A 26885-nucleotide genomic window follows, 5' to 3' on the forward strand; every position below is an offset into this window, starting at 1 on the left:
CTTCTGTATCCAGCCAATTTAAGATTATTTAACTAATAAAAACAAACTGATTTTAAAATGCTGTTTTTGTGCATTTAATTGAATTTCAGTTTCCATCCAAAAGCAACTTGACACAAATCACAAGTATAAAAACTAATTTAGTAAATAAGAAATGCATAATTCCCCATTTTCTAACATAATAAAGTAAAAATTAAGAATCTGAATAAGTGTATGTTAAGCTATGTAGTTGCTTAAATAAATGTGTATAGCTGTATCCTGGTTAGCAAAAGAATCACCACATTTCGTGTAAAGGCTATATTTAGTTACAAATCAACATGTTTGAATAGTTATCAACCTATCAGAATCAACCTTTCTTTAGGAAAGTAACTGAAGTACAAATGCAAAACCAGATTAAAATTCTCTATTTAAATCAACATTTTCTGCTTCCTGATTTAAATCACTTTCATTTAACTCGGTCCACCTTGGAAGAAATTAACAATTCTGTCTTCGGAACAGGGTTTGAATAGTGAGCAGTAAATATGGCCTGGGGCCACACATTGAAAATGTGGAGAAAATAAAATATTGAGTAGCTGCTCATTGATTGTACACTGAACAAGGCAGGGATCCTGTGTGGAGGAATAGTATGCAATAATGTAACTGACGACTGTATCATAATGCATATGCACCAGGGGGCTGAACTAAGAAAACCTTAATTCTGGTATTTTCTAACTGTTGAGTGCTTGACTTTGCAACCTTAATAATGTTCCTTTAACTGTCTGTGTAAAATATAGGGATCACTTCACCCACCGCAGAAGTGCAGCCCCTTCTGTAACAAAAGCACATCAGTTTAGCAGTGCAAAGCAATACTGCACAGCAGTTCAGGACAGGGAGTGATGGAGAACGGAAACAGTGGAAATGTATAGTCTCAGAGGATCTATGTTGGAAGCTCCCACACCTTAACTGAAGGGGTGATGTTGTTGAATTTTTAACAAAGGTTTCCTTTTTTCAAAATGTTAGTCAGTGAAGTTAGCGATTTGGTAGGATCTTATGCCATGGTTGTGCAGGAGATAGAGAGGTTCTTTGCTTCCACATTATTATTGTATTGTGATAATTTCTAGGAGCCCCAGTCACTGACCAGAACCCCATTGTGCTAGGAACTGTGCAACAGTATCTGCAAAATCTCAAATAGTAGCTTTCTTCCATGTGGTAGAAGCCTGTCTAACCCAGGCTGTCTTCTCCCAAGGAGAAACCATTTTTCAGGTGCATACCTTAGTACCATCATCACCTGTCACTTCACAGTTAGACCGTGGTAAAGTTAAGCAGCATGTCTTGCTATGAGAATATGAAATCTGCACCAGTTCATTCCCAGGTAGAGTTAATATATTAGTTCTGATCAATAAAGCCCTTAAAAGACTTAGGACCTGCCTATCTCGGAGATTGCCTTGCTTCCCCGACAACATAGCTGAGATCAGTGGAGTCCCCTGAGCTAGAGCTCAGTTGGTACAGATGTGGATTCTTTTTTAAAAAGTGATGCTTAGACTTCAGAATTCACTCTCTCATGGTCCAAAGAAGCCCAGATTTGTTGAACTTTAGGGCATACTTCAAAGCCCATCTATTTGGCCAGACATTTGGAGAGAGTTGTGGTTTGGAGGGAGTTCAGATAGGGCATGGCTTTTGATTTGGGGCATATCAGGATTGTTGGAGCCAAGGTGGGTAACACAGGTTTTTTAGACTGGCTTCCTTTGTGCATAGACGGGTGGCTTGTTTGCGAATGCTGTTTTAGTCTAGGTTGGCTTGTATATCACCTTTCAAGGGTATCTATTGCCTGGGATCTGAGTTCTTTTTATACTTATATGTTGAATTCAAAATAAGTGTGTGTATTTAACTTGACAGTTTCTCCTTAAACTTTCTTTCTAAATAAGAAAAGGGATGGATGTATTATGAAGTAGCAAGTGGTCTATTTTTTTTCCCCACAGCAAAATTTTATATAACCGAACAAGGCCCATTTTAGTCTCACCTGAGATGCTCAGGGGTAATGTTTTGTTTGTAGCATTTGGGATAGAATTTGTCCAAGACCTGTTGGAGAAGATGTTGCATTTTGGACTGTGGTGTCCCCCCAGGGCTTGAAGATACTGGTCGATCCAAGTCTCCATATTCCACCTGCACCAGAATGTTAAAGGGTTTTGGTTTATATCACAGTGAAAAATGACAAGGTCTCGCATCAATATCCTTTCCATACAGAGCAAGTGACTCTTAGGGATAGGCCTGCCCAGGAAATTTCTTAAATCTGTGGAGGGTGCAACAAGATTTGGGCCAGCCACTCTGTGTGCAGGCAACTGAACTCTATGTATTGCTATTTTTTTCCCAGTTGGCCAATAAAAAAAACAGCTTATTTGTAAACTGCATAGGCAAGATTGCCCAGCCTGCTGCAGTGCAAAATTGCTAGAGATATATGGGGGAGATTTCTCCCTGCTTAGGGGAACTCTGCTGGAAGCAAGGGCTCTGCTCCCTCCAGTGCCGGCTGTTCCCCATAATCCCCAGTAAGATCCCCAGGGATCTTAAAAGCCTGGGCTGGGTGGAGAGGGGATTCCCCCACTGGGGTAAGGTCTCAGATGGATCTCATGCCAATGGCACGAATTAAGGCTATTCCTTGCACCTTTCACCTACTCTGGAGCTGACGGAGTGATGATCAGGGTTCCACAACTAGTTCCCCGCATCACCCCCACCTCCACTGTACTCGAGCTCTGCTTGAACAAGGTGGAGAGCCCCTCCCCCTCCCCCTCCTCCTCCTCCTGTGCCTAAGGAATGTCCTTTTCAGGGTACTTTTCCCTGATTGGCTTCGTGAAGAGACTCACCATTTGCTTGAGCCAATACAGCGGGTCAGTTAAAGTCCAGTAAGACACAAGTGTCCTGTCTACTACAACAGCACTTGCCACGCAGTGTGAATAAATCCACAGTGGTAATAGGGTACATGTAACTTACATATGGAGGCCTAATTTAGGACCTTGCAAGATGCTTTCCCTGAGTGAGGTTCTAGGCTGTTAGCAATATAACAGGGAGGGCTCAGACCATGAGGCTAAGAGCAGAACAGTGATGTTTTAATATCTCCATCAGAATGGCTGTGCAGAGCTGTTTTGAGGCTTTCCCAGGCTGGCTGTGTTTTCCTCAAGCTCTTGCTAGAATAGAATTCCTTTGAGGGAATGATGGATGCACACATGCAATCAAAGCAGTAAACATCATCAATGACTGTCTTCCTGCAGGAGCACCTGCAACAGACTATCTTATCCCCTCTTTTTGTATTAAGACCGTTGCACATGGATAACACTGCTTCTTAGCTTGGTTTCAGTTTTTCACTGTTTATGGTGAATAATTTACTTGAGTGATGTTGGTTTGGCATGACGTGACTCATTCTGTGTGTGAGCAGTTTGATAAGAAACACCATCTCTGTTGTAGCAGCCCTAATTGCTTAATTGAGGAAATGCAATGTACAGCTTGGCTGATGTGCAGCCCAACTAACTGGGCAACAGGACTTACACTTACAATAGAGCACATGAAAATGGCAGGGTCATTGTAGCATGTGGGGAAAGGGGTGTGAACTTTCTCCTATCCTTCTGCCCCAGGTTCTTTATAGAACAGAAATAAACAGTGACGAAAGATCACCACCAGATACCCACATCTTTCTCTTTGGACAGTCCAAAACAAAGCCTAAAGAGATGGTTTCCCTAGCGCAGGGTTTCTCAAACTGGGGGTTGTGACCCTCAGGGGGTCGCAAGGTTTTTATGTGGGGTTGGGGGGGGATGGTCATGAGCTGTCAGCCTCCATTCCCAAACCCTGCTTCGCCTCCAGCATTTATAATAGTGTTAAATGTAAAAAAAAAAGTGTTACTCCCACAGCACACTGGGCTGGTTGCTCACCTGAGCCATCAAAGCCACCATTTCCAGAGCCAGCTCCTTATTGACAGGGAACCTCCCACTGGCTATTTCACTGCTGACCTGGAAGGCCAGCAGCAACCGCTCTCTATCTGTCTCACCTTTTGCCTGGTTTCGAAAATACAATCTAAAAAGGAGAGAAATGCAGGAGAAAAGGTACCAGGCACTAGCTGCGAACAGAGTTGAAATAGTCATTATTTTCAAAGTGAGTTTTGTGCATTAGAAAGGAGTTGTACTGAGAGCCCTGAAGACTAAAGCCCTCTGTTCATGGACAAGGAGAATAGCTTTTGAAGCCATTCCAGTCTGTGAGCCATCCATTTACTGAAAGTGTCTAGTTAGCTTAGCAATATTTTATAAAACTGGGGGAAGAGATTCCCTTCCGTTAAGTACAGACATGGATGGTATTTATTAGATGGCCTTTAACTCCTCCACCTATCACAGAATCCAGATCTAGCTCTGACGAAGCTACAAAGAGAGTATTGCATGAACCTGTCGTTCCATTCCCTTACTTGTGTATGGGTGCTGATACAGAAAACCTTGATATTTAATTCTTCAGTTCCTAAGGAGGGCTTACTTTTGCTAGCAGTGTGGAACCCTTCAAAAGGATGTCATGACCTCACCCTCACTCACAGACAGCTCTCCATTGGCTCCCTATTCCTTTCAGAGTCCACTTCAGAAATGCCCTTCTTATGTATGAAGCCCACCATGAACTCAGTGCAGCTCTCCCTATGGATCTGTCTCCTACTTCCCAACTGTCCCAATTCATCTAGCATCTCTCCATTGTCATACAAGAGCCTCCTCCTGTGCAGCTCCTGCCATTTAGAACAGGCTTTCTGTATTTTCTTGTCCCAATGACTTAGTTTCATTGCAAGGCTCAGGCAGTCTACATTTCCCCCCCAGCAACATAGACCTATGCTTTTTCAATTCTCTCTTGCTCTTATGTAGTATGTATTATTTAATTTTGTTTCAGGATCCAGCCTGTATGGATGGAGCTACACAAAACTTTAGTTGTACTGTATCTAGTTTTTATTTGGTTCCAAGTCTGTTATAACTTTCACAGTGTATTGATTTGATCTTTCGCCCATATACCCCTTCCCATACATTTGGGAATGGAATGCAGCCGGACTAAAGGTTTGTCTACACAGGGAATTTGTCTACACAGGGAATTTTTCTGGGATAGCTATTCCTGATTAACTCCGTGTGTGGATACTTTTATTCCAGAATACGAGTGTTTTATTGAAAATTAACTCCATGTGTGGACACACATATTCTGGAATAAGAGTGGATTAAAAATTGATTAAGCTAATCAGGAATAGTTAATGTGCTTATTATTATTTATTTGTATTATAGAATCCACAAGCCCCAGTAATGGACCAGAACTCTATTATGCTAGGTGCTGTACAAACACAGAACATACAAAGCCCCAAAGAGCTTACAATTTAAGTATAAGACAAAAGATGGAGACAGATAGATGGGGAGAATACAAGGAAACAATGAGACCATATAGGTCAGGACATCAGCTGCCTAACTAGTGTCAGTTTTTTGTAGGCCTCCCAACAAAGCAGAGTTTTGAGGATGGATTTAATGTGGATAATGAGTTAGTTTTGCACATGTTTATGGGGAGTTTCTCCCAAATACGAGAGACAGCATGAGGATGCTTGTTTTAAAACTTTGTGGTGATGAAGGCTGACGTCATAGGCCAATTAAACATGGGAACTGACTTTTCAATACTGAATGAAAAATGATATGGTAGGGATGGGTCATGAAGAGCCTTGAAAGTAAAGACAAGTAGCTTTACATTATTATGGATTAGTTTTCATGTGTAGACAAGCCCTAAGCAAGTTCTGCCAGTTCTAACAGTATTGTAAAAAGTTATAGGCCCTGTAGGTGGATCTCTGCTCTCAATATTTAACGATGACTCCCTCAAATCACTCAGACCTGAAGAAGAGCTCTGTGTAGCTCGAAAACTTGTCTCTCTCACCAACAGAAGATGCTCCAATAAAAGATATTACCTCACCCAAGTTGTGTCTCTCTCAAACTATGCACAATACCTGCTTTTATAGGTCAGCTTCACTATTCTTGTGCTACCTTCATATTTCCCAGGATGCAGTTCTTTCAAGGCTTGTTCCCATTTTGAAATAACATCACAGATCTGTAAAGAGATCACAGAGAGACAAGCTGCTTAAATGAAAAGTAAGCAAACAAACTTTGTGGGGTTTGGGTATGGAAAGGAGAGAGTGGATCAAGAACACATTCGGCCAGAAAATCACATACAATTCCACCATACCTTTTTTTCTTATAGACAACACATGATAATTAGAGTTACAGACATACTTGCTGACAGGAATTTTGAAAAAAAATGACCAAAAATAATTGAAACTGGTGTGATTATATGGTGTTATTTTGACAAATAAAATGTGCAGAATTTTTCAGAATTTGAAAATACTGTGTGCAGAATTTTTAATTTTTTGGTGCAGAATTCCCCCAGGAGTTACTGGCTGCACTGTTGTCAATGGAAAGTTAGGGCATATTCAGTAACATGGCAGGAAGTACCTGGTACCTTCATCAAGAGATGGTATGTGTGTATTTATCAATTCAGTCACTGAGTTTGAACTAGATGTACCTGGCATCCCACAACACAACAGGAACTTGTCTTGACTAGCATCTATAAGTGTAATGTTAAATCGTGCTAGCTAGCTCATTCTGACTAACACCATGTAACACTCTAGTCAAGACAAGGCAAGTTCTACTTCTGCTGAGAAACTCAAGGCTCCTTACTAGGCTTTAACTCTTGCTTTGTCTTTATTAGACTAGTGGGGAGGGAATTACCTTCACATTGCCCTGCAGGCAGTGTTCCAGATCCCTGCCAGAAGGATCATCTGTAAAGAGGGAAAACCCAATGTGGGATGGTTTCCTCATTCCTGTCTCCTGGTTCAGTCGCTGGAGGAATTCATTCACAGTTGAGGAACCATCAAAACCCACGACCTGAAATGGAACAGGAGATTAAAGTAATTAAATAAGTCTATCTTGGGGGACAGAACTAGCCACAAGTGGCAAAAGAATGTAAACACCAGCAAAAGCCCAGTGTAGGACTCAATTACCTGAGAGGTACCCGGTGCCCATGTCTTACCTGGTAGGTTCCATTCATGAAGTGCACTGGAATGCTGAAGGGGAGTGAATGGTGGAAGGGATTCCGCAACAAAATAGACACAATCTCCATGCGTGAAGGCTTGGCTTCCCGTTCTCCAGTGTGCAACGTGCGCTCCACAGATCTCTGACAGTAGATGGCATACTTGCCTATTTCACTCCTAATCCCAGGGTGAGAGCGTGACAACACAAACACATGCTTTGGATACACTTATTGTGCCCATTACCATTTCCTCTCCCCAGTGACTCTCTCCCCGGCATCTTGCTCAAGTGAAAATGTGTATATTTGCAAATGTCCTTATTCACCTCTACAGAGTTGGAGATTAGATTTGATTCAGATAAACAAAGACGCGTTAGGATTGAGATCCAAACCTCTTCAGAATGCAAAACAAGGCTAGATGCTAGGTTCTCTTTTAAGATTTATAGAATTTTCTGCTTCCACCTATTGAGATCTGGGAACGAGTGGGCACAAGTTCGCCTGTGTCTAAAGATCCCTCTCCCAGTCGAAGGGTGGGAGCAGCTGAACCCGGGACTCAGATAATTCCAGGGGACAACTATGGAGAAAACAGGGACAGGAGTGAGGTCATAGGACCATTATCAAGGAACCAGAGGGTGACACCAAGCAGAGAACCCTGGACAGCGCCCACAGTTCCTCAAAAGTGTCTAGGGAACCAGCAGATGCTGCCCAGAGGAACTCTGCCCAGATACGTGATTGAAGAGAGGAACGGAAGTAGATCCCAGAGTCACAGAGCACCTCCCCACCCAGCATCCTCCTCCTGGTTTAATAAATGGCCACTTTAGCCAATGCCTGGAGGAGCTTGATGAGGAGGTCCTGCTACTTTGTGGGGCCATGGTCAGGGTGTGCATAAATCAGGAAGCGTGGGGAAAAATTCAGACAGAACCTTAGGAGAAGGTTCTGGAGGAGCCGGAAAAGGGGCTGCAACCTGGCGCACTCTAAATAGACGTGCTCCAGCGTCTCCCTCACTCCACAAAAAGGGCAAGTGTTCGGGATAGGGGTAAACCACGCCAAGTACACGCCCATGCTCACGGCTCCATGAAGGAGCCGCCGGCTGATATCCCTGGCAGGCCGTGGAACATCAGCAAGAAAGATTATACAGACTCTTTCAAATTCCAGGAGAGTTTTGATTTGAGTTTTTGACAAAGGTGTATCTAAGCCTGTGTTTGAAATGACACAGCTGTTTACCCACGTTTAGTCTTCATATAGCAATAAACCACAACAGGGTGTGCATTACCTGGCCACTGATACATGCCCCAAGAGTATAGGGAGACTAAAGACTGAAGTCCAAGCTCCTTAAACTACCCAAGAAATTTATTAACAGACAACTAATGTACACCCCAGGATGGCTTATTGCTATGGGTACCCGCATGGCCCCACAGTATGCCAACATTTTTATGGCTGATTTAGAACAACGCTTCCTCAGCTCTCGTCCCCTAACGCCCCTACTCTACTTGCACTATATTGATGACATCTTCATCACCTGGACCCATGGAAAAGAAGCCCTTGAGGAATTCCACCATGATTTCAACAATTTCCATCCCACCATCAACCTCAGCCTGGTCCAGTCCACACAAGAGATCCACTTCCTGGACACTACAGTGCTAATAAACGATGGTCACATAAACACCACCCTATACCGGAAACCTACTGACCACTATTCCTACCTGCATGCCTCCAGCTTTCACTCTGACCACACCACACGATCCATCGTCTACAGCCAAGCTCTGCGATACAACCGCATTTGCTCCAACCCCTCAGACAGAGACAAATACCTACAAGATCTCTATCAAGCATTCTTACAACTACAATACCCACCTGCGGAAGTGAAGAAACAGATTGATAGAGCCAGAAGAGTTCCCAGAAGTCACCTACTACAGGTGACTAACAAAGAAAATAACAGAACGCCACTAGCTGTCACCTTCAGCCCCCAACTAAAACCCCTCCAACGCATTATTAAGGATCTACAACCTATCCTGAAGGATGACCCAACACTCTCACAAATCTTGGGAGACAGGCCAGTCCTTGCCTACAGACAGCCCCCCAACCTGAAGCAAATATTCACCAACAACCACATACCACACAACAGAACCACTAACCCAGGAACCTATCCTTGCAACAAAGCCCGTTGCCAACTGTGCCCACATATCTATTCAGGGGACACCATCACAGGGCCTAATAACATCAGCCACACTATCAGAGGCTCGTTCACCTCCACATCCACCAATGTGATATATGCCATCATGTGCCAGCAATGCCCCTCTGCCATGTACATTGGTCAAACTGGACAGTCTCTACGTAAAAGAATAAATGGACACAAATCAGATGTCAAGAATTATAACATTCATAAACCAGTCGGAGAACGCTTCAATCTCTCTGGTCACGCAATTACAGACATGAAGGTTGCTATCTTAAAACAAAAAAACTTCAAATCCAGACTCCAGCGAGAAACTGCTGAATTGGAATTCATTTGCCAATTGGATACTATTAATTTACGCTTAAATAGAGACTGGGAGTGGCTAAGTCATTATGCAAGGTAGCCTATTTCCCCTTGTTTTTTCCTACCTCCCCCCCACCCCGCGACGTTCTGGTTAAACTTGGATTTATGCTGGAAATAGCCCACCTTGATTATCATACACATTGTAAGGAGAGTGGTCACTTTGGATGAACTATTACCAGCAGGAGAGTGAGTTTGTGTGTGTATGGGGGTGGGGGGTGAGAAAACCTGGATTTGTGCTGGAAATGGCCCACCTTGATTATCATGCACATTGTAGGGAGAGTGGTCACTTTGGATAAGCTATTACCAGTAGGAGGGTGAGTTTGTGTGTGTGTGTTTTGGGGGCGGGGGTGTGAGAAAACCTGGATTTGTGCTGGAAATGGCCCACCCTGATTATCATACACATTGTAAAGAGAGTGATCACTTTAGATAAGCTATTACCAGCAGGAGAGTGGGGTGGGAGGAGGTATTGTTTCATGGTCTCTGTGTATATAATGTCTTCTGCAGTTTCCACAGTATGCATCCGATGAAGTGAGCTGTAGCTCACAAAAGCTTATGCTCAAATAAATTGGTTAGTCTCTAAGGTGCCACAAGTACTCCTTTTCTTTTTGCTGTTAAAGAAGCTCTTGTTTGTTTTCATCGCTTGCATGTTTTCTTGTTGGTATGTTTGTGGCGGGGAGTGCGGGGGAGGTTAGAGTGTTATGCAACATAACCTTCCACTCTGAAACATAATTCCTACTAAAAGGTTAAAAGGGTAGGGAGAAGGTGATGGAAGGTCCTGTTTGGTTTTAAATAACTTTTCTTATCTCTTTGGAATTCAGTTTGGGTTTGTTAACCCAGGAACCCCCTTAATTTTTTTTTTATTTGCACTCCCCCCCAGCCTCTTTTCCTGTCCCCCCAGAAGCCCTACTAACCTTTCAGAAGCATTTATACTCACTGTCTTTTATAAACAGTCATATGGACTAGGAAACATTCCCACTGAAAAGTGGGTCAAAAGTGATTGAAAGATGGCTTCTGAACAAGGACAGCCTGGCACCTTGGAGAAGGCTTCTTATGTCATCTCCATCCCCAACTCACCTTTGCATGGGTCAGTCATAAATTAGCCTTACTGTACTACAATCCTGTAGTTGATACAGAAAGGAATGGAAGCAACATAGCCAGTGAAAGAAGAAGATGGCATGCTATTTACCTGGGGTCTGCATGCCGCTGCAGGTGTTGTTTGATATACCAGAGGAAGTGGTGCTGAGGAAGAAAGAGAGGAGCACACAAAGCCAGGAGCTGCCAGCACTGTGAAGAGAAACAGGCCACCAACAAACTAAGGTATAATCACTCCTCTCTGCTCTTGTTGCCAGGTATCCATGTGGAAAACACTCGGGCCAAGAATTTGAAGAGTGACTAGGATTTTTGGGTGCTTCCATTTTTTGGGTGTGCAACTTGAGATGCTTTAAAGGGGCCTGATTTTCAGAGGCAGGTGCTCAGCACTTTCTGAACATCAGGCCTCTTTGACATCTCAAATTGGGCACCCAAAAATTCAGGCACCACAAATCAGTTGTCACTTTTCAAAATCTTGGCCACTGTAACTAGAGCTGTGAAAATAGTTCCCAACTACTAATTCAGTAAATTTTGCTTTTTTTATTGTCTGCAAACAGATCACAAAACTCTCAGAATTACTCATTATTTCAAATTATTCATAAATTTCTCCTGCTGGTCATTCTTGCTCTCTACATGATTTGAACTGGGAATATTACAATCAAGAATCCAATAGACACTTTGGCTCAGATCCACAAAAATATTTAGGATCCCAACTTCTACTGAAATCAATGGAAGTTAGGGACCTAAATACCTACGGGGATCTGGGTCTTTGAGTTGTAATGGATGCAGGCAGCTAACTTAATAAGCACATCACAAAATTCAAAATGCACATTCAAGTGTAATAATTAGCCAACAGGATACAAAGCATGATTAAGTCACAATTAGACATGGAACCAATACCCTGTGACTTAGGCAACTATTCAACGCAACACAAACTGAATTTTGCAACTGAACAGTATTTGGAATTTGCTTTTGGTGAATAGTTGAGCATTCAACCTAAACATGCTTTTGCAAGTAAATTGCATTACTCAGTACTTTTTTTTTTCCTTTGCGCATCACATTTCAGATTATTTTTGCCCCCACAATCCTTGAAATGTTTAAGGTGACTAGTCTTTTATGGGGACTAGACCTAACGCTAATTATTCAACATATGGAAGCTTGCAGCCTGGAAGTGGCCGAGCAAAGCTCACCTGAATAACTGAGTGGTTCTGAGGCTGCCGGCAGCTAGTCTGTTTAACCAGTTGGCAGTAGATTTCATTCTGTAGCTCAGTATGTGTCAGACAGACTTGCAATGCTGTCTGAGCAAGTGACACATGGTAATCAATAGATGGAGCCTCCACAGGGACATTGATGAACAGCTGACAGGACTACAAAAAAGGGAAATTAGCATGTGCGGTAATAATAATACTTCATTTTTCCCCCACAGCACCTTCCAGCTCCAGTGTGGCTCAGAGGGGAAATGAATTCTCCAAGGTGTCACAGCACATCAGTGGTAGAAACAGGGAGAAAATCCAGATCTCCTGACTTCCAAGCCTATGCTTTAACCTCTACTAGGTCAAGCTTCTCTCATACAAACTTTCTCCCCTTGCCCTATATGCTTCATACACAGACTGGTCCTTAAGTAGCCCATCCTTTGTAGCACGTGCAGAAAGCTACAATCATGCAACATTACACAGCAAGAAAAGCCAGGAACAGAATCCCTGACTTCCAGCCCACTGTTCTAGCCATTATGCTATACTGCCGCTCCATCCCCGTTACGATTGGGGTCTAGGAATGATGCTAAACATAGGGGAGTTCAGATTACCCCATTATTATAAAAGGCATCTTGGTCACACTAATAAATCTGCCACTGGGCTTCATAGCTTGGCAAACCAAGGGTGCTACAAATTTATGATAAAATACTCAGAGAAGTATCGGGGGTAGTTTGTCTGTATCCACAAAAACAACAAGGAGTCCGGTGGCACCTTAAAGACTAACAGATTTATGTGGGTAAAAAAACCACTTCTTCAGATAAGAAGTGGGTTTTTTACCCACGAAAACTTATGCCCAAATAAATCTGTTAGTCTTTAAGGTGCCACTGGACTCCTTGTTGTTTTTAGTCAGAGAAGGTGCCTTTATAAATGATAAAATACTGCAACAGTCAACAGTAATGACCCCAAACACTACAAGTGAGACTACTGTAAGATGCAGAGTTTCAGACTATTCCTGTACCATACTGTAGGATTCTTTTATAAAAATTTATTATCCCATTTTGTAGAAGGGAAAACAGAGGCACAGAGGTTAAGGAACTTTCCCACTCTCACAGGGTGAGTGAGTGATAGAGCCATGGTTAGAATTCATTAGTCCTGAATCAGTCCACTGCACTAACCCCCAAACACAACTTTCTATTGTATCTCTCGTGTCATTGAATGCAGTTGTTTTTAAGAACCCTCTCCACTGTTACCTGCTCCCCTCAGCAATCCTCTAATCTCATCCTTGCTTTCTAGTCTTAGGGCTTGTCTACGCTTAAAACGCTGCAGCTGCGCCGCTGTAGTGCTTCTGTGCAGACACTACTTATGCCGACGGGAGGTTTCTGGTAATCCTCCTCTCCGAGAGGGTAGCTATGTCAACAGGATAATTCTCCTGTTGACCTAGCCCTGTCTACACTGGGGGTTAGGCTGGTTTAACTGTGGATTTTTCACACCCCTGAGTGACGTAGTTATACCGACCTAATTTCCTAGTGTAGACCAGGCCTTAATGTTGGCATTAATGTTTTCAGGGCTCAAAGCGGAGGGAGAGATGTGGAAATCAGGTGAGGAGTTGCCTACCCGAGGTACCCTGGCTGGAAGGCACTAGGGAGTCTGACAATAAGTTGTTTCCTCTCTTTCCAGTGCTGCTATTGGAGAAGATAGACAAGTCCTGCAATTCAGAAGCTGGCTCTGAGATACCTGCTCCCCCACTCCCCCCACCCCCCCAAAAGTGAGGGCCCAAGTGGGTCTCTGCATAGAATAAAATACATCTGGTAGACAGATTGACCTTTTTTATTACAATTGACACATTAGCCCCATCTGTGCCAACAGTAGGGGCAAACAAAGCCGCAGTAAATGTCTTGCACAGAGCTTACCCCTCCCTTAAGATATTTGAGTAGAACATCTGAAATCTTTTATACTGGTTCTTTGAATACCTTGAAGAGCTTGAGGGCTTCTGTCTGCAGCGCCTCTGATGGCAGAGTAGTGAGGGAGGTGTGCAGTCCATCCTTACTGTAGCACAGCATGGGGTGTTTCCACAAAGGAGATTCTGGGTGGCAGATGAGGTAAAAACATGCAACCTCAGAAACGTAGCAGTGTAAGTTTGGTACAAGGTGAGACAGACTCTCCCAGCAAAATCTCCCATGCAGAGCCGCCTCAGATCCCTGCAGAAAAAAAACCTGGCCCAACTAGCAAGCAATTAGGGCAAGCAGCATTATATTGGGCCACGTTAATCCTTGGTGTCACTCTGTTGACTCCAGTGAAGCTATGACACTAACAGTGGCGAAGTAGCTATGCATGCCAGCAAGTAATGCCAGATGGCTCCAGAGAGCAGCCCTGCGATTTGCCACCAGGTCATCTGAGAGCTTCACACAGGCTGGACTGTGGTGGGAAGCAGCTCAATTTGTTGATGCACATGGGAGACCGATTCTGTGAAACAGACACACACTATTGGGATCTTTATCAGTGGAAGCTATTATGGCACATTCATCAAAGCTCAGAGACAGTTTATGTCTCTATGTGGGTGTGCAGGAGAGAGTATGTGCGTATTCAGGGGTGTGAGAGTGTATCTGTGCATGCATGTTGGCGCTAGTACGCGTGGTATGTATACCTCAGAATGTGTGCAGGTGGTATGTGTGAACGTGTCTACATGGAGATGAGTGAGTAAATAGATGTGTATGTATGTGTGAGACAGTATATGCATGTCTGTGGGAATGAATGTATGTGGCTGTGAGTGTATATCCAGGGATATGTCGGTGTGGATGCACACATACATACATACATGGAGAGCTAACTGTGTGTGTGTGTGTATGTGTATGTGTGTTTGAGAAACAGTATATGTGCATGCAACCATGATACATGGGTAAGTGAAACTCAAGGCAAACAGTGCCAGGGAGTCAGAGATTCAGACTTTTCTCTCTTAAGTTCTTATTTATTAAGAACATCCCAGATTTGGATCAACTTTCTGTGCTCAGTATTTACTATAGTTTGATCTGCAATGTAAGAGGAACTGCAGATCCTTTGATAAATTAATTGACAGAGTAGGTTCACTGTAGTGCCTGAGTCCTTTGCTAAAGTGCAACTGTCTAATTAGAGGTGAAAGATACCCTATCCCGTTACTGATCTATCGAGCCATTCCCTCTACTCTTCTGTGGCTGTATTCAAACCAGTGACAGAGATAACTATTCCGCACCCTTTCCCACTATGGAAAGATATTTTGGGGTTTTACTTACGTGAGTCTCCCTCTGCATCCAGTAATTTTCCAATTAGCTGTTCATATGCTGTGCCCACTTTGGCACTGCTGCTGCCTGCTGCTACTGTCAGATGGTACAGCCACGTATCCTAGGGATAAAGGAAAGAACAGCATGAAAAGAACAGGTAATGCTGGAAACCCAGGACATTTCACTGTCATCTTTATAAATGACCAGCCATCAAGGTGCCAAAAGCGAAGGGTCACCATTAAAGGTAAACATGTTTCTCTCTCTCTTAAACACACACACACACACACACACACACACACACACACAGGGGTTTGGAAATCTTGGTATCCTGAGCCCTCAGCTGCAGAGAGGGCAGCAAAAATGAAAAATAAATAGAAGGGAAAAGAAAATCATTAAACCAAAATCTCAACCCACCTGTTGGGGTTGAGTTTGGGAAAACTTTTAAGTTGGATCTTATTTTATCCAAACTGGTTTAATCATCTGTATTTTCCACTCACTGGTGCCAAGTTATACCAGCATCACATATCCCTGCTCTCCAAAGACACCAGCTCATACCTTCTCGTGTTTGGTACCAATGAGTAAGTAGGTGGGACTCTGATCTTGCGGGTGAATCACCAGGGTGTAATGGGATGAGAGGAGACCCCCTGCAGTGGCTTCATAATCTTCATCTGAGTCACAGGAACGGTCCACCTCCTCCACCTTTGATTTGCATATGTGCAAATGCCCCAGAGGACACTGGGAAAAGGAAATGAACTAAGGTAAGTATGCTGTCTCAGTGTAGAGAAGATGGACAAAAAGAAGAAACTGAAACCAGGAAACCCTGGTCAGATTGCTGGGAGTGCTAGAAAATGCAAGAACTAAACTATAAAATTCTATGTTCAAATAAAAAGAAAAGGAGTACTTGTGGCACCTTAGAGACTAACCAATTTATTAGAGCATAAGCTTTCGTGAGCTACAGCTCACTTCATCAGATGCATATCGTGGAAGTTTCCACGATATGCATCTGATGAAGTGAGCTGTAGCTCACGAAAGCTTATGCTCTAATAAATTGGTTAGTCTCTAAGGTGCCACAAGTACTCCTTTTCTTTTTGCGAATACAGACTAACACGGCTGTTACTCTGAAACCTATGTTCAAATAGTTGGTTTTAAAGTGATAGTATCATTTTGCATTTCTGTAGCACCTCTCCCCCTTCATGAGCCTAAAGTACTTTACAAACTATGGCCCCAATCCTATTCCCATTATTATTATTGTATTGTACTAGCACTAGAATCCCAATCAGGAATTAGAGCCCTTATCACTGGGTGACTGGACCCTTTAAGGAGCAGGGTCCAGTACACATGGGACTCATCAGCTGCCTTCTAATTGGGTTTAAGTGAAGGCACCTGGGCTGTAGGGGAAGGGCAGCACAGATGAGAACTGCTTGATAGCAGGCTGAGATTCAGAGAAGGGCGGGTGAGAACTGCCTGAGGAGAAAAAGGGAGCCCCCAGGAGAAGCAGAGGAGAGCTGTACAGAGATCCTATGGGAAGAGCAAAAGGTGAAGAATGTTGTTAATGAGGTCTGGGCAGAGGTGGGTGGAGCCCATGCGGAGTTACAAGAGAGCTTGTACAGAGGCCTTAGGAACCAGGGGAAGACCCAGCCTGATTAAGGGAATCTGAGCCTGAAACATGAGGGTGGATGCTGAAGGGTGAGTCGCAGGGGTAGGACTCACATGGGTAGGGAGGCCTGGGTGAGTGGAATGCTCCAGGAAGCTCTCTTGCAGCAGGCCTTAGTGGAGGGCTGTGGGAAGTTGAGCCCAGAACACGGGCTTGCCATTCCCTGAGCAGGGGTAGGACTCGTAGGTACAAAGACAAAGGAAGTGAGAGAGAGACAAGTGGAGCAATCTGGGAGACAGCAGGAATCCACTTTGTTAGTTATGTCTCTTTGGTATTTTTAAAGACTATTAATATATTTGTATTTATAGTAGGAGGTGTAGACATTTTTGCAGAGTGGGAGGTACTAGTTGGGGCTGAAGTGAGGGAGAGGATGGGATTGTTGGAGTAAGAAGGGACAGTAGGTAAAGGAAGATAGAAACTACATGAGACATAGCAGAAGGAACACAAAGTACCTTATCCTCATTATTTCGATAGTAGTAAAAGATTTTCCCAATCAGTGCGCACCAAACCAACTTAGAGTGACCATGCTTCACCTACAGGAAGGACAAAGGAATGAAAGATTTTAACCTAGGAACTGGATCCTAGTGCAATGCCAGCAGTAGTTTTGGGGATTTTTTCTTCCCATTCAAATCTCTTGTTGGAAGGTTCTCTACACTAGTTAGTCTGAGCTAGTGTAAACTATCCTTCATTTGTGATCCCTGCAAAGATGCAGGGAAACATTTTCAAAAGCACCTAAGCCAGTTAAATGCTTTTGAAAATTGAATGTAGGTGCCTAAGTGATTGAGAGTATGTCTAGACTGCACAGAAAACTGTGTGGCCCTGAGTCTGAGCCCAGGTCAAATGACTTGGGCTCGGGCTGCAGGGCTAAAAATAGCAGGATAGACGTACTGCTCAAGCTGGAGCCTGGGCTCTGAAACCCAGAGAGGTGGGAGGGTTTCAGAGCTTGGGCTCCAGCCCAAGCAGGAATGTCTACACTGCTGTTTTTAGCCCTGTGGCCCAAGCCCCAGTCAACTGACCTGGGCTCCAAGACTTGGTGCTGCGGGTTTTTCTTTTCAGTTTACACATATCCTGAGATCCTTTTGAAAATTTTACCCAAAGTGACCTATTGTTGTTGTTTTTTTGAAATGCAATATAAAAAATATATGAATAAAAATGTTTAAATAATGAAAAAAATTCAACATACCAAAGCAGACCAATAGACTATCTAGTCTAGTGACCTTTCCCCTGCTACACAGGAACAGACCAATGGCTTCCAGGGGGTACATCAACTCATCTAGATATTTGCCTAGTTTTACAACAGGCTAAATAAAAAGCACTAAGAAAGTCAGTACAAACTAAAAGTTCATGCAGACAATGACTTGTTTATATTGCTCTATATCAGGGGGGGGAAAACTTTTTGGCCTGAGGGCCACATCGGCATTGCGAAACTGTATGGAGGGCCGGGTAGGGAAGGCTGTGCCTCCCCAAACAGCCTGGCCCCTACCCCCATCCTCCCTCTCCCACTTCCCGCCCCCCTCAGAACCCACAATCCATCCAAACCTGCCGCTCTTATCCCCTGACTGCCCCCTCTTGGGACCCCCGCCCCTGACCACTCCCTGGGACTCCACCCCCTATCCAACCCCCCCTGCTCCCTGTCACCTGACTGCCCCGACCCCTGTCCAGACCCCCACCCCCAGATGGCCCCTCCAGGACTCCCATGCTATCCAACCACCCCCTGTCCCCTGACTGCCCCCAGGACCCCCTGCCCCTTATCCAACCTCCCCACCCCCTTACCATGCTGCTCAGAGCAGCAGGAGCTTGCAGCCCCGCCACCCAGCTGGAGCCAGCCACGCCGCCCACACTGCACAGCAGGAGCAGTGGACCAGAGCGCTGGCGGTGCGGCACACTGAGGCTGTGGGGGGAGGGGGGACAGCAGGGGAGGGGCCAGGGGCTAGCCTCCCCGGCTGGGAGCTCAGGGGCCAGGCAGGATGGTCCCGTGGGCTGTAGTTTGCCCACCTCTGCTCTATATACTATACACTGAAATGTTAGTACAATATTTATATTCCAACTGATTTATTTTATAATTATATGGTAAAAATGAGAAAGTAAACAATTTTTCAGTAATAATGTGCTGTGACCCTTTGTATTTTTATATCTGAGTTTGTAAGCAAATAGTTTTTAACTTGAGATGAAACTTGAGGGTATGCAAGACAAATCAGACTTCTGAAAGGGGTACAGTAGTCTGGAAAGGTTGAGAGCCACTGCCCGGAGCAAACTACAGACCAGCCAGACTTTAGTCTTCACTTGGACATTAGCCTGTGCAGCATGAAAGAGCCCCATAATGCATCTTGTGCAACACTGTTCTATGGGGAGAATAAAAAATTATTTCCTGACTCCCAAGTAGTGATCATTTTTTGTCCTGAAGCATGAGAATCCATAGTGCCTGGAAGTGTATCCTGACTAACATAATTGCCAATGCAATTCTTATATGAATAAGTGTTCAATCCATTTGAAACCTTACTAGACAATTTCCTTGATAATATCCTACAATAGCAAGTTCCATACGTTAATTATATGTGACATTATAAAAGCATTTACTTTAATTGGTATTAAATATTTTGCATTGTTCTTGCACTGTACTATTGGAGAGGGTCAATGTGTCCTGATAGGGTGCTCTATGCCATTCTTCAGTGTATATAATTAGCACATCCTCTTTCCCTGCTCCTTTGAACTTCAGGAATCCACCTCTGCCTCTCTGTAACCCCCCAAGTTTCCAGGGAGAATTAAAACACACACCTCTTGCAGGCCCTCAGTATATAAACCCAGAGGCCTGTTGTCTGTCAGGCCATTGGGTGTGGAGGGAGACTGACTGGGGTAGAGCCACCTTACCTTGGTGAGCCAGCCTCTCACAGTGGGTTTGGCATCATTCTGAGGGACAGCAGCAGAGCTGGTCACCTGCACCTTGAGAACGCTCTGCAGAACACGGATCCATTCTTCCAGGATGTTGGGAGAGTCTGCAGTCAGGAAGTAGGTCCTCTTTTCAGTGATGAGCTGGAGGGAAAGGAGGCAGGGAAATGACACTGTCTGATCACGTGTGATCGCTCCTTCAGATGTTGAGTCATACGGTACTTTTATAAGAGTAAAGGAGTTAACCCCTATGTCCTTGGCCAAATTCAAACTCAAATAGTTACATGCTACATCTGTAAATTCCCCCCATGTTTTTGCTGGATACTATATTTTTCTTCATTTCCTCTCCTGTTTTGCAATGTTGCTTAGGTCTATTAAGTAGCTGCTCTATGTCACTATAGAGGTAGCTGCATTTTAGTGGTGGGTAAAGTAGTGTCTATCTGTTTATTTATACATCCATATTTATAGCCAATTGTTTCCCTCTGCCTTCAATAGCTTCCAAAGTGCTTTGGGGTCCTTTGAGAGGAAAGCTGTTCCATGAATACAAGATATTACTATTAACTCTCAGTTAACTTTAGTGCGAGACGGGCAGAAGGGAGCTCGCTGTATGCTAGTCCCACTCAGAATGCAAGGGAAGCTTTAATATCTCGTCTCCTTTACAAAGAAGTCCCCTGGCATTGATGCTTTGGCCGAGGACAAGTAAGTAGGGCTAGTGAGGGGCCAATTTCAAATGGTTTGGAGACTCAGTTTTGTGATGCACCCAAAATTGTAGATGTTTCTCCAAAGCATATGAGAATGGTCTCGCCAAGAAGATTCTTTGTACCCCTACTTTTGGTTGAGCCAGAAGCAACACAATAACAGTCTCTCTCACAGAGGTTCAACCTTTCTTAAGAAGGTGCTGGCTGCACAGAGGGAAATGCAGAGGGGGAAAGTTATCTGAACTTCTTTAAACATCAGAAAGCTGGGTTTGAGCTTTAGGTTGCATTTCGGACCTTTGCTCATTTTTATACAAAACTGACTGCCTCCCAAGCTGAAACACAAGGCAAATAAAAGCCAGGAAAGTCAGTACACATCTGTCATGACCAAGTACACCATCCAGACTGAAGTAACTCCTCTCCCACTTAGCCCTGTTTACATCCTTGAGCATGTGGTTATGTGCAAGGTCAAAAGGCAATTCTCACCTGAAATGTCTGGGACCCTTCACCCCGAATGATCTGGCAAGTAGAATTCAGCTCAACCTGCCCCTGAGGCTTGCGGATAACATCGCTCTGTGGAGAGAAAGGCAACATTCTCAAAAGGATCAGCACTAGCTTCACCAGCCAGCTAGAAGTATGGAGTATGAGACATTATGCCTGGATGCATCTTAGGCAACATGTGGCTGCCTCCCTAGGGACAGACTGAGAGGTGCCTCCTCCACCAGGCTAATGAGAACTTAGCTCCCAGGGACAGAAGTACAGCACACCCATGACCACAGGCACCACCAATATGAGATATCCCCACACTATGCTAGCCACGAATGTGCAGAGACAGAAGAGCAGAATGCTTTTTATTTAAAACTATTTCTCTGTTGAGGAAGTTTTAACAAATTTAGAAATCTGTAAATGTCAGACACAACACAACCATCATTACAATAGCGAACTTTTGTTTAGAGAAACATTATACAGTAATAACAATCAGATCTCTCTTTTTAACAGGGTGTTAACATGTTACAGAGTGAGCATCTTCACACTATCCATGACATGTTCTTTTAGTGTTTTGTGTTGACTTTTTTTTTTTTTTGAGTGAAATCTCTGATTACATGCATTTAACAGACCAGGTAAGTCTATCAGATGTTAATATTCAAAAAAATTGAAAAGGTGTGCTGGGTTTTTGGTTGTTTTTGTTTTTTTTTGGCAGGTGAATGTACTTTGTCTGAATATTGAATAAGTGGTAACCAAACATCTAAGTATCTCTTTCCTCTGTCTGTTTTGCTGGGTACGTAATTGGTGCACTAAATTTTCCATAACTCCTCCCATATTTTTTTGAACAATTCCACCAGAGTTGAACTATTTTTTTCTCCAATGAGCAGCTATAAGAAGCAGATCAGCCACTAGCTGATGAGAGATGAAATCTTAATTTCCTTTTGTGGGATCATTTCCACTAGGAAGCCGCCAGGAGGATTACCAAAAATGAATCAATGAGTGGTCTGCAGGGCTGGCCTTTATGTCATCTTTAGGATTTCTTATACTGTGCACTTTCAAGGGTACATTCTTACACAGGTATGGAAATCCATGCAAGACTAACAAACTAATTGCCTTTTGGCCGAATGGTGTACAAGTGCATACTTCAGTAGCAATATTGATAGGCACCAGTTACCCTTGACTGGCTGGTGCTTCTTAGTCATAAAACTGGATAATTTCCTTTTCCTTTTTTACCTCGTAAGCAGATGTTATTTGAGCCAAATGGGTATCCTTCAGAAAATGGAAACCCAGCCCAAGTTAAGTCTATAGAAAAGAAAATGAAATAATAGTAGATAAAATGTGAGAGAGAAATTAAGAGTGCAAAGTGGGAATTGAAGAGGAAATAGCCAAAAACATAGAAACAAATAATGACTTTTTTTTTTTTTAATAGAAGCAGGAAGCCTGTTAGGAAACTGTTGAGTCTACCAGAGAGTAAAGAGAAAATTTAAGGAGAATAAGGACATTGCAGAGAAACTAAGTATTTCCTTTCTGCAGAGGATGTTCCTCAGACCTACTTTTCTGATCTGTTTAAGATGAGGTGCTGGAACAAAATGATAAATTTAAGAGCAACAAGTCGTTAGGTGCAGATGGGATTGATTCAGGAGTTCTGAAGAAATTTAAGAATGAACTGGGTGAGCTGCTAAAAAAGTTATGCAATATCTCATCAAAATAAGTTCTTTGACAGAGGACTGGAGAGTAGCAAATATTGTATCTATCATAACAAAGGCACTAGGAATCGGTCTGGGAATTACAAGAGAGTAAGACTTACTTGAGTACCAGGAAAAATAGTTGAAACAGTATTTGAAAAACTGAATTATAAACACTTTGAAAAATGTGATATGGTAGAGAGTAATTAGCATCGTTGCTGTAAAGGAAGAGAGACCCAATTTTCCTACCCTTTAGAACAGCTTCACAAAATAGTGGATAAAAGAGAGAACATTTGCTCGATGTGTAGCAGATGTCAAAAGGAAAAATAAAGATGTATTAGAAAAGAACACTGAAAGTATTGTAATGCCATTACAGAGTTCAATTGTGTACCCTCACCTGGAATAATGCATTTAATTCTAGTCACTCTAGCTCCAGAAATGTGAGGAAGGCTCAGAGATGAGTAACAAAAATTATTAGGGGCCTAGGAAGGCTTCTGTGTGAGGGAAAATAAAAAGACTGCCACTGTTTAGAGAACAGATGTAAATAAAAGAATGAATGATATGGTGATGATAAATGGGTGCTCATGTCTACACTTCTTTGAATATTTCTTTTTACATTAACTTGAATGACAACAAATTTAAAACTGATAAAAGGAAACCTTTTTTTTTTCTTACCCAATTCATCTGCGGAACTTGCTGCCATTAAATAGCAAAGAGATCAAAAGTTTGTAAGATTTTTAACAGAATGAGGGTTTATGGATAATGAAAACATCTAAAATTACCATAGGTCGGATTTTAAAAAAAAAGGTTAAAACCCACTCATGTTTCAGGTCATAAGCCAGCCACAAACTGATGGGAATTTAGGAAGAAATATCCCCTATGTGGGGATAACTGTCCACAACAGAATTTCTTGCACACATACCCCACCCTGTGACACAGATCATGTTGGCCACTTTTGTAGTTGGGATTCTAGACTAGTGGGTCCTGTTAGCTGATTTGGCAATGTCTACATTCCAAGGAAATCATATGAAAGAAAATGTTAACGTGGCACAGTTAAGCACTTAAAACTTAGGAAATATGAAAATTAAAGTTAAACTGGCAACACAAATCAGCCCCTTGTTTATATATTGTAGTACTCCTTAAATGATCACATACCACTAGGTGGAAAAAAATTGTATGCTATTGTATTATTTGAGAAACAGTGTGTGACCATGCAATTAACACTGAATTGTATGTTTATACAAGGGGAAGAAAGAGTTAAGAGTCTGTGGTCAGTTCTAACTTCTTCACATCTGAGTGCCTACCTGCATACCCTTAATGTTGCACTAGCATTTATTTTTGCATTTGCTTTTATATTACAGTAAGATCAATGTGAGGATAAACACTTTTTTTTTTTTTTTTTTCTTTCAGTGGTCTGTGTGTTGTCAGTCAACAAGTCCCAAGCCAGTTCCTAGTGGATACGTTGTTATTTCACAAAAACCACCACTACACACGGCCCCTCTGTCTGAACAGAGAAACCCATGACTGAATGGAGACTCCCCTCATCGTTGAGGTCATACTCCAGGGTTGGGGTGAGGCACATTGGCAGGGTAGTGGGGGACAAGTCTGCACTGCAGCTGCCCATGTGGTCTCTGTTATATGAATAAACAGAGGATTTCAGTTGCCAGGGCTAGCCGTGTGGCACCTTTCACCAGTTAATGAAACTAACTCAGACTTCAAGCGGCCTTTCCCCTGTGTCTGACACTGGTGTGTTTGCTTCTCACTCACCGGAGACTTGTAGTACATGATTTGTCCATTTCTCAGAACAAACCAACGTCTCTTCCATGTCTTCACCTGGCTTCCCATCTTCAGCAAATACCCTGATTTCTCCATGGGCTCCTAGAGGATAAAGGATAGGTGGATTATCCTGAGCCCAAGATGAAAGCAACTGAGAAGTGCCCACATGAAGGGCTGCCATCTGCCAGGTCTCCAGCATCCCCCATCTTCTCTTGAGCTCAGATTGTCAGATGTCAGGGCCCACATCACTGCATAACTTTGAGAATCTGCTACTGCTCATGTATGTGTAAGTACCATGGTGGATGTGTGGGGCAGTGAAGAAGGTATCTGAAGGCAGGACTGGTCATGCTTTCACAGCTTGCCTGAATCACTGAAAATTATTTTCCCATACAATGTGCTAAGCACTCTTCAAACATAAATGAAGTAAGGATAAGCTCTAGGCAGCAGTAAGTCTCAAGCCTCTTGCATGTATACTCCTTTACTTTCAAGGATAAGAGAGTAAAAAAAAAAATGGGTGGAGGGATGGGTAAATAATGGATTCACATGAGAAATTCATTGATTTTTAAGGCCACAAGGGACCACAATGATCATCTAGTCTGGCCTCCTGAATAACACACAGGCTATAGAGTTGGACTAAGTGGTCCCTGCATGAAGTCTATAATTTGTGGCTGAGCTGAGGAGATGGGAGCTTAAACAAAATATATCTCACGCCACTGAGCTATGTGCTTCACCCTTTGTCCTTACCTTGCTGCTAGGCAGGAGTAACGTGGTGGCTGCACAGCAGCATTCTCGTTGATGCAGCATGCTGTAGCTGTGCTTGCAGAATCAAGCCCATACCAGCAATGATAAAGTAACACTGGGTATTTATGGAATGCTTTTCATTTGGTAATCTCACAGCTCTTTACAGAGGTGTGCAATTATCTTTACCCCCATTTTATAGAGGAGGAAACTGAGGCACCGAGCAGTTAAGCAACTTGCTTGATATCACACAATGAATCAGTGGCCGAGTTGGCAATAAAACTTGGGTCTTGTGACTCCTGCTATGTTGCTCTAATCACTAGATCAAAATGCCTCTCATGTTTCCAAATGAAGAACTTTTTGTTTCTACACAAATGGGTGAGGTCACAACCATACCCTAAAGAAGAGTGGGATGTGCCAAAAACTGGTATGGATAATCAAACTTCATGCTGATGGCCCCGGGGTCAGGAAGGACTATATCCCCAGTGCTCAGCACTACACAGTTGGCAAAGTACATTATGGGGGTTCCTATGAAGTATCAGGCAGTGGCTGATGCCAAAGACAAGCTGGATCAACAGTCTGATTTTGCATGGCAGATCCTTCATACTGTAGCTTTGCCACTTCCCTTTCAGGGTCAGTGCTGTGTCCATATCCCAGACTGATGTCCGAGGGGGCATAAAACTTACACAGCCGACTCCGCCATCAGTAGAATAGGAAGATGTCCGCTGCAGCTTGTGCTCTGGCTCTGAACAGTCACCATCCAGGGAGTAGGCATCAGGGGGGATGGCATAATCACTCTCTGAGCTCAGCGAGGACATAGAGACACCTGACAGGAATTAAGGGACAGTGGGAATTTTAGGTGCTCAGGATCGCTGTGATATCTGTAACTTGCAGCCTGAGCCTGCGCTGCCTGAAAAAGCCTCCAGTTCAACCCCAAAGCTACTTGGTTCAAGGTGACCAAGTCAATCAGATACTGTTCCAACCCTTGGACAGCCAAACCCCACCACCCAGGCCTGTGAACCCAGTCTTCTCTAAACCCCACCACCCAGGCCTGTGAACCCAGTCTTCTCTAAACATGAGAATGGGAAGGAATTCTATAATGTAATGAATTCAGGGCTGCCTAAACACAGGCAAGATACTCAATACCCAAACCACACATGATAATTTTAACTAATAGAGCTCAAGAACCTCTGCTGTCAAACCACAAGCCTCTCCCACTTGAACTAAAGGAAAACCAACAAGGAGTCTGGTGGCACCTTAAAGACTAACAGATTTATTTGGGCATAAGCTTTCGTGGGTAAAAAGACACTTCTTCAGTTGCATCTGAAGAAGTGGATTTTTTACCCACGAAAGCTTATGCCCAAATAAATCTGTTAGTCTTTAAGGTGCCACCAGACTCCTTGTTGTTTTTGTGGATACAGGCTAACATGGTTACCCCCTGATAAAGGAGAACCCTGATCATCTGTTACTAATAGTGCAGCTTCACTTTCCGTAATCCTTCTGCCTCTAGATTCCAGTGGCACACAGACACATTCGCAAGTACAGCACAGGAAGAGACCATTTTAAACTATGTATAGCATGAGAAGAGACAATTTTAAACTATTTACACAGAATTCAGGCTTATTGTTTGCCACTTGCAATGATGGTGCTGCTTTTTGGAAAGTTAGATTGGATCCATAAGTCAGTTCTCATTCTCATGTTTTTCACCTTCACTTATACTGAACAGGATGCAATTTATCTGATGCTCCAAAGGCAGGAAAGAATTGTGCACCTTTTTAAGTGTCATTTGGCTTCTGATTCAGAATTTACCAGATTTGACAGAGCTAACAGGCGCCAACAAGAAGTTGATTGACATGAG

General features: G+C 43.3%; 1 protein-coding gene across 8 annotated transcripts in view; it reads right to left on the reverse strand.

Moving 5' to 3' along the window:
• The window catches only part of PLEKHH1 (pleckstrin homology, MyTH4 and FERM domain containing H1), an 84029-nt gene that overhangs the window by 11224 nt on the left and 45920 nt on the right, over positions 1–26885 (reverse strand). For all 8 annotated transcript variants that reach the window (XM_073348415.1, XM_073348418.1, XM_073348416.1 and 5 more), the window contains 15 exons: positions 25714–25853; positions 24281–24391; positions 20829–20915; positions 19630–19791; positions 17214–17294; positions 15663–15842; positions 15120–15228; positions 13824–13936; positions 11851–12027; positions 10758–10855; positions 7039–7216; positions 6738–6893; positions 5960–6060; positions 3894–4035; positions 1997–2139 (listed from right to left, as the gene is read on the reverse strand). In XM_073348415.1, coding sequence (XP_073204516.1) covers positions 1997–2139; positions 3894–4035; positions 5960–6060; positions 6738–6893; positions 7039–7216; positions 10758–10855; positions 11851–12027; positions 13824–13936; positions 15120–15228; positions 15663–15842; positions 17214–17294; positions 19630–19791; positions 20829–20915; positions 24281–24391; positions 25714–25853 — 1978 coding nt within the window. The remainder of the gene's footprint in view (positions 1–1996; positions 2140–3893; positions 4036–5959; positions 6061–6737; positions 6894–7038; positions 7217–10757; positions 10856–11850; positions 12028–13823; positions 13937–15119; positions 15229–15662; positions 15843–17213; positions 17295–19629; positions 19792–20828; positions 20916–24280; positions 24392–25713; positions 25854–26885) is intronic.

This window comes from Lepidochelys kempii, chromosome 6 (assembly GCF_965140265.1).
Source record: "Lepidochelys kempii isolate rLepKem1 chromosome 6, rLepKem1.hap2, whole genome shotgun sequence".
Classification (NCBI taxonomy): Eukaryota; Metazoa; Chordata; order Testudines; family Cheloniidae; genus Lepidochelys; species Lepidochelys kempii.